Source organism: Alligator sinensis, unplaced genomic scaffold, assembly GCF_000455745.1.
Source record: "Alligator sinensis unplaced genomic scaffold, ASM45574v1 scaffold337_1, whole genome shotgun sequence".
NCBI lineage: Eukaryota > Metazoa > Chordata > Crocodylia > Alligatoridae > Alligator > Alligator sinensis.
Window position 1 is genome coordinate 423,124 of NW_005841927.1, and position 7,857 is coordinate 430,980.

Here is a 7,857-nt window from a genome sequence, read left to right on the forward strand (position 1 = left end):
GCTGGGGAGTTCCCTTCTTGAAAGCACAGAGGCGGAAAGGGATCTCGGAGTCATTATTGACTCCAAGATGAACATGAGCCGCCAATGCCAGACCACAGCCAGCAAGGCCAGCCAGACCTTGTCATGCATCCAAAGGTGCATCTCAAGCCGGTCCAGAGAGGTGATCCTCCCCCTCTATGTGGCTTTGGTCAGGCCGCAGGTGGAGTACTGTGTCCAGTACTGGGCACCGCACTTCAAGAGGGATGTGGCCAGCCTGGAGGGGGTGCAGAGGAGGCCACCCGCTTGGGGAGAGGGCAGCAGGACAGGCCCTACAAGGAAAGACTGAGGGACCTGAACCTGTTCAGCCTCGGCAAGAGGAGGCTGAGGGGGGACCTGGTGGCTGCCTACAAGCTCATCAGGGGCGATCAGATAGGCAGAGCCCTTTTCTCCCCAGCACCACCTGGGTGACAGGGAACAATGGTCATAAGCTGATGGAGAATAGGTTTAGGTTGGAGATCAGAAGGCAATATTTTACAGTTAGGGTGGCCAAAATCTGGAACCAACTTCCCGGGGAAGTGGTCCTTGCCCCTACCATGGACAAATTCAAGAGGAGGTTGGACGAGCACCTGTCTGGGGTCTTGTGAACCCAGCGTTCATTCCTGCCTGTGGCAGGGGGTCAGGCTAGATGATCTGTTCAGGTCCCTCCTGACCCCAGCTACTATGAAACTATGAAATGTATGAAGAGGCAAGAAGGTAGGGTATTTGTCATTAGTGAAAAATGCAGTGGGAAGAGAGAAACAAGTCAGATGCAGGATAGACTAACAGAAGTACAAAAAAAGTATATTTATAACAGGGCCGTCTAACAACCAGTACGTGTCCACGGCATGAGGTTCTCTATGCCCACATTTGCCACTGAGTCACTGTATGATCTGGATCTGATTTCTGCATGACTTTTATGTGAATATGACTGAAAAGGGGCTCTTGGGATTTGGGTTAGGTGAACGGACTGGCTGTACTAACGGTAAGTTCTAGGTCATAGCACAGAAAGCCTGGGTTTATTTTTTGTAGGAGGTGCTGGGGGCAGGGTTGTGTTTTCTCCTTTAGAAAAGGAGAATTTACCTGACTACGCCCATTAACACACAGGCTGCTTAAAGACCAGAGGCAGGACGACAGACAGAAAATCTTTCCAGAGGGTAGGGAAGACAGTGATGTATTCACAGGGCACAACATTTCACTTTCCAAAACACAGTAGGTTAAGCTCGAACGCATTATAGCTGATGTGATTTGCTTGATTGGATGCTTTGGAAGAGCAGTCTTCTTGCTCTGTCCTGTTGTACTGCGTGCTTTCTCCTTCTTTACAGATTAAGGAGCTTAAACCTAATTAGACTCCCTGCTGGTATGAAGGTGATGTCTGTTCTGAGGTTCTCTCTGGGTATCTCTGGTAGGTCTTAGAGTTGTAGATCGTTTGACTATCTGCATCACCTGTGAATTGGAAATAATCTTTAAGCAGCACAGGGATAATTGCTAAGGACCTGAAGGGTGTATTTCTTCACTGGAGTAGTACAATGCTGGTAGATTTAAGTTGGGGCAGAGCAGCACCCTACGGACTAACTCGTTCAGAGCAGCGCTGATAGGGTTGACTTGATACTTTATGAACGATAGACCCCTTTGCAGACTTACCTGGATATACCCTGTATTTTCTGACCCCTGATGGAAATGCTGGGGTCTCCTTGGAACATCACTAAGATGTAGGACTGGAATTTGAAAGCTTAGACTTTAAGGTGCAGTTCTTTTGGAGCGGGGGTGCTTCAATATTTTGGATAGATACCACTGGATATCGCTCAGCTACCACTAGTCTGGGTCAAGATGATTTGTGAAATGACTGACCAAATAGTGAGCAGTTAATTTGGAGCGCACGTTCTGGTTGGCAAACATGTGATTGTCAGCTAGGGGAGAATTCACACCCGCTTCTTGACTGATCCAGACAAGTCTGACGTGCTGTGGGGGTGGAAGAATGTGACCTACTTATTCCAAAAAACCAATGGCACCAACTTTAGCTTCTGGGCACTGTTTCTGGAAGGGACCCAGCCCAGGTGGATCCTTTTGAACAAGTGTCTGTTTGTCTCCACTTGCCTGTGGCACAACCCTGTTCCTGTTCAAACTGGTGGTGAACTGCTCCTTTAACTGTAATAGCTCAGGATTGGGCCCCATGTGACTAAGCCTCTCCCACCGGGAAATGTAATGCTCAGGATTTCTTGCTCAGTTGCCATAACTGATGAATGTCCACAGTGTAACTGAGCAGAAGTGAGACATTTGGCTGTTCCTGTTCTGGCTTGTGATTCGTTTCCATTTTCTTTCTGATCATAGGACTGGAAAAGGGCCCATGTGGTCCCCATCTTCAAAAAAGGGAGGAAGGAGGACCCAGGGAACTATAGACCCGTGAATCTTACCTCGGTCCTGGGGAAGCTTTTTGAATGAATTATCCTGGCGCATGTCCAGGAAGGGCCGACAGGGGAGGTGATGCTCAGGGGCAACCAGCATGGGTTCGTTAGGGGCAGGTCTTGTCAAACCAACCTGGTGGCCTTCTGTGACCAGGTCACCAAGCCCTTGGATGCAGGGGTAGCAGTGGATATAGTCTTTCTGGACTTCAGGAGGGCCTTCGACACGGTCTCTCACCCCATTCTCAGTAAGAAACTAGGAGACAGTGGTGTTGATGCCTACACGGTCAGATGGGTCACTAACTGGCTGGAGGGCCGCACCCAGAGGGTGGTAGTGGACGGGTCTTATTCGACCTGGAGGGATGTGGGCAGTGGGATTCCCCAGGGCTCGGTCCTCAGGCCCGCACTATTCAACATCATCAGTGAAAGCACCCTGTTCAAGTTCACAGATGACACTAAGATGTGGGGGGATGTGGGTACGCTAGTAGGAAGGAACAGGCTGCAAGCGCATCTAGACAGGTTACAGGGGTGGGCGGATGAGAACAGGATGGGGTTCAACACTGACAAGTGCAAGGTGCTGCACCTGGGGAGGGAGACCCAGCGGCACACCTGCAGGCTGGGGAACTCCCTTCTCGCCAGTGTCGAGACCGAAAAGGATCTTGGAGTCATCATCGATGCCACAATGAACATGGGCCGACAGTGTGGGGACGCGGTCAGGGAGGCCAACCGCACCTTGTCGTGCATCCACAGATGCATCTCGAGCAGGTCCAAGGAGGTGATCCTCCCCCTCTATGCGGCACTGGTCAGGCCACAGCTGGAGTACTGTGTCCAGTTCTGGGCACCGCACTTCAGGAGGGATGTGGACAGCATGGAGAGGGTCCAAAGGAGGCCACCCGCATGGTCAGGGGGCAGCAGGGCAGGCCCTACGAGGAGAGGCGACGGGACCTGAACCTGTTCAGCCTCCACAAGAGAAGACTGAGGGGGATCTAGTGGCAGCCTACAAACGAGTCAAGGGGGACCAGCAGGCACTGGGAGAGCCCCTGTTCCCCCGAGCAATCCCGGGAGTTACCAGGAACAACGGACACAAGCTAGCGGAGGGTAGTTTCAGGCTAGACATCAGGAGGCACTGTTTCACTGTCAGGGCGGCTAGGACCTGGAACCAACTTCCAAAAGCAGTGGTGCTGGCTCCTACCCTGGGGGTCTTTAAAAGGAGGCTGGACGAACATCTGGCCAGGGTCGTTTGACCCCAGTACTCTTTCCTGCCACGGCAGGGGGTCAGACTAGATGATCTCCTCAGGTCCCTTCCGACCCGACCAACTATGAAACTATAGGTCAAGCTGACAGTTTTTTGGTCCCCTTCTCTGCAAGACAGTAAATTCCCCCAGTTTGGGGTGAGGCTATGTCATGCCTGCTATCTGCAGTGCTACTCGCCCTGTGGTTCTTCTAACCCTAGTTAGAAGAGCCCAACATTTCACTTCCTCCCAGTGTCTGTCTAAACGGATGAGCAGCATCCCAGTTAAAAACAAAAAGGCATAGACCAGCTAAATCAATGGGTCTGAATTGCTGCAATAGGGATTTATCTAACCAAGGGGTTTGCAATGTCCTTATAATGTCTCAGTGTCCTGCAGACAAGAATTCACCTCTCCTCTGAGAAAGAAAAGTATCATGCTGCCCATTTTACAGACAGAGAAGTGGAGGCACGTGGTTTTGCCATTTAATTGGTGCAAAGCTCCCATTGACTTCAATGAGGCAGGCCTTAAATGTGATGCTCAAGAGATGCTCAGAAAGTGGGTGCAGGGCCAGAAATAAGAATCATGTTGGCTGACTCTCGGTCGCATGCTTTACCGTAACACTAACCATGTAACTTCAGTAGCATGTGTCTACTTGTATTTTATCTACTACGTACTTGTGAATTGTACTTAATGAGCAGATGTGGAGGGCGTGTAGACGGTGGTGCTTTGGCACAAAACCCCATTGATTTCAGTAGGCATTAGTGATTTCAGCTGGATTTAGCTGCCTACTAGGATGGAAAAGAGAGCCTGTCTATAACTCTAGGTGTTTAAATACCTCTAAGGATTGGCCCTGAGTCAGTCTCAAGGGGCAGAGGTGTTTGGCAAATTGGTGGTGTCCTTGGTAATAAATCTCCTTTCTGTTTGTACAGGTGAATGACAAGTAAATGAAACCGCACTGTACATGCTCCTTCTTGGCTTTGCTGGCGTGTTTTCACCCCATCCACAGCCTGTTGGTCAGCTCTGCCACAGGCTCATACTTGCTGCATTTATCTTAAGTACATGACAGATTTTGCTTGCTTTGGGCACAAGTTACTTGGGAGGTGACTCAACAAGGTACCGCCCTGCGTGCTTTGTGGTGGTGCTCCTCTTTGCTTACTTCTCAGGTGCCCATTGCCCTGGGTCCTGCGTAGAAGGCAGGGGAGGTTTGCACCTTATAGACTAACGAGAGAGAGAAAGAGAAACAGCACAAGCTTTCATGAGCTGAAGCTGACGTCATCAGCATCTGAGGATATAGATAGATAGATATTTATGTACTTTGGTTAGTCCAGTGGTTCTCAACCATTTCAGATCGAAGGCATCCCTGAATAGACTCAGGCACCCCTCAGTAAATACCAGCTCTTCGTTTCCACTCTCCTTTTGCCTACAGAAAACTAATAGAGCAGTTCTTCTGTTGCAAAGCACTCGGAAAGACCCTAGCTGTGGATGCCTATCTGAAATCTCTGGGTTTCTCTCTACAGACCCAACAGTGTGCCTGTTTCTCTCTACAGACCTTTTCAGATCCCTGGAAAGGATCTCAAGGCACCCCAGCGTGCTGTGGCACCTGTTTTAGAACCACTGGGTTAGTCTCCAAGGTGCAAATCTACCCTTGCCTCCCACTGCTCTTGACACTAGTGGGGCTTGTCTCCCTGGGGCTGGAGTAGGGGCTGCTCTCCTGCCACGCACCGCTCATCCTCCCACCCTGTGTTCCTGCGCGCTGCCAGGGGGCTGCTCCCCAGAGGCAGCTGCATTTTGGCAGTGGAGCTCTCCCCAGGCACCAGGGCAGAGGTGTGGGAAGACGCTGCAAGCTGTGGCCTGTGTAGTGCTGCTCCCAGCCAGTGGGTGCTGCTGCAGGTGTGGCTGGGCCTCCGCGCCACTCTCCTCGTCCTTGTTTCAGGCTCCCTCCCTCCCTTCTCTAAGGACCCAGCCTCTGCTAGGGGCTGTCTTGCAGCCTCAGCCGCTTGCTCCTCCCTCCCCTGCCTGGGCTGCTGCTGCTGCTTCTGCTTCCTCCCGGGTCAGTGTGTGTTTTGCATTGCATTTGCCTTTGCAGGGTCCCTGCTCGCACTGCCCCTGCCTGGAGCAGCCAGCGGTATTGGGGGCTCTGGAGCGGCCAGCAGCAGTGGGGGACTCTGGAGTGGCAGCCTCTAATCTCTCTCTCCCTCTTCTCTGCAGGGAAGGCTGGAGCTGGGCTGGGCGGTGCTGGCCCCTTCTTGCCCCTCTCCGTGCCCTTGGCAGCACTTGCCCCATGCGGCTCTCTGGGACCGGCTACCGGTGAGGCACCGACCAGGCGCTGCGCACGGACCAAGGGAAGATGCAGGCGACAGGCTGCCTGGGGGTCCCGACCCTCCACAAGCTGCCCAGCGTGTTCATGGTGGCAGCCCTGCTGGGGCTCCTGCCTTTGCTTCACAGCCATGGCTTGCAGCCGAACCCTATGCTGGCCTCGGAGGCACCCCACCACTACCCAGCAGTGGTCCGGGGCAACGAGCCGGGGGACTTCACGTCTGCCCCCCCTGGCATCTCAGAGGAGATTCACCCTCTGAGCAAGCACTCCAGCAACCACACAGGCAATGGGCACAGCAAGCCTGAGAAAGCTTTCCCCGTCCTGGGCATTGACTACACCCGCATCCGGATCCCCTTTGAGATCTCGCTCTGGATACTCTTGGCCTGCCTCATGAAACTGGGTAGGTTGGCGCAGTTCTTCTGGGGTAGGGGCAGCCGGGTGGGATTTATATCGGGGCCTGAGCTCCTGCAGTCTCCTCCCGATTGTCTCTGTGACCTTGGGCATGTTTCTCAGCCTTCCAGTGTTTGTTGGTCTGTAAAATGGGGTGATTTAAAATGCAAAGCTGCTTGCTGTATGGCTGTGTCCTTGTTTGGGAAGCTCTTATAGGTCTTGGGAAGAAGGATGCTCTAGAAGTGCCAGCTATCACCGCCTTGTTGATGCTGGTTCTGTAGGGATCAGATATTGAGATCTTCTGTTCCTTTCCATAACCAGGAGGGGAGTAGTTAAGGCACTAGCTTGAGCTTGGAGGAGTCAGGTCAGTTCCTTATTCCTCCACTGACTTTCTCTGTAATCCTAGTCAAGTCACTTAATTTCTCCGTGCCTGAATTCCCTATCTGTCGGATCAGGAAGGTAACATTTCCCTATCTGGCAGGGGTGATGTGAGGTTAAATGCACTAAGAATCATGAGATGCTGAGAGGTACTACAGGCAGGAGGGCCGTTTAAGTACCCAGATAGACACCCCGCAGCACTGCCCAACCCAAAGAGGCACTGGTGCTGCCGAGCTTTCACCACCGGCTTCCTCCAGAACTCCTCCTGCGGCTGGATCGATGCCAACTGAGTTCTGCAAAAGTGTGATACAAGTGCTCCTAGCTCTCTCGGACACCTAGGATGTCACAATTACCTTCTGGCCATCGGCATAGGGTCAAAGTGGCCGCTCTCCAATTGGTGACATCTCTGTTTATGGTCTGTCGTAAAGCCAAGAGTGCGGCTGAACCAGCTGCCTCTTCCTGTTGTGGGGTGGAGAGATCTGCATTTCCTTGATTTTTATTCCCGGCTCTCCCTGTTAAATATTTTAAATCTACCACGAATCAATCTCTCTCCAATGGAGTGCTGTCACTTGCTGATTGAAATCGTATGCCAGGTTCTGCAGTCAGTCTTGGAGGTGAGAGAAAAGCTTGGTGTTTGCTCTGAGAAGTCTCCAGGCTGCCTGTGCCTGCTGTCAGAAACTGCCTTGTCTCAATTTTAGTCTAACAGACCTACAGACTTGGACTGGTAATTCAAAGTTAGGACAGAAAGGTGCTATCCCTGCACAAGCTGGTACGAATGGGAATGCCCGCATGGATACAGAGTCTCTCCCTGTGCCTGAAGAAGGGTGCCTGTGCCCAAAAGCTTGCAAAGAACAATTTTTTTCCAACTTTTCAGTTAGTCTAATAAAAGGTACCACATTTAACCTAGTCTGCACATGGATACAGACAACTTTCAATACCTTTCCTTGAGCTTCTCCATTTTTTATTTGAATGATGGGAGCACAAGCTTTAACACTTAGGCCCCAAAAGACATCCCTTATGTCTGTGTGAGAGCTACTGATTCCAGGAGGGTGCTGAGAATTGGGACTCCTGGGTTCTGCCCCCACATCTCCTCCCCCCCCCCCCCCCCCAAACAAAAAAGCAA

The 7,857-nt window shown here is 51.8% G+C and overlaps 1 protein-coding gene across 4 annotated transcripts in view; it reads left to right on the forward strand.

The window, feature by feature from the left end:
- The window catches only part of SLC9A1 (solute carrier family 9 member A1), a 54,964-nt gene that overhangs the window by 4,211 nt on the left and 42,896 nt on the right, over window positions 1-7,857 (forward strand). Inside the window, exons 1-2 of one of the 4 annotated variants that reach the window (XM_014517786.2) lie at window positions 5,608-5,699; window positions 5,858-6,366. In XM_014517786.2, coding sequence (XP_014373272.1) covers window positions 5,997-6,366 — 370 coding nt within the window. In that variant the 5' untranslated portion in view covers window positions 5,608-5,699; window positions 5,858-5,996. The other 3 variants (XM_014517787.2, XM_006019234.3, XM_025198673.1) reach the window with 3 other exon arrangements.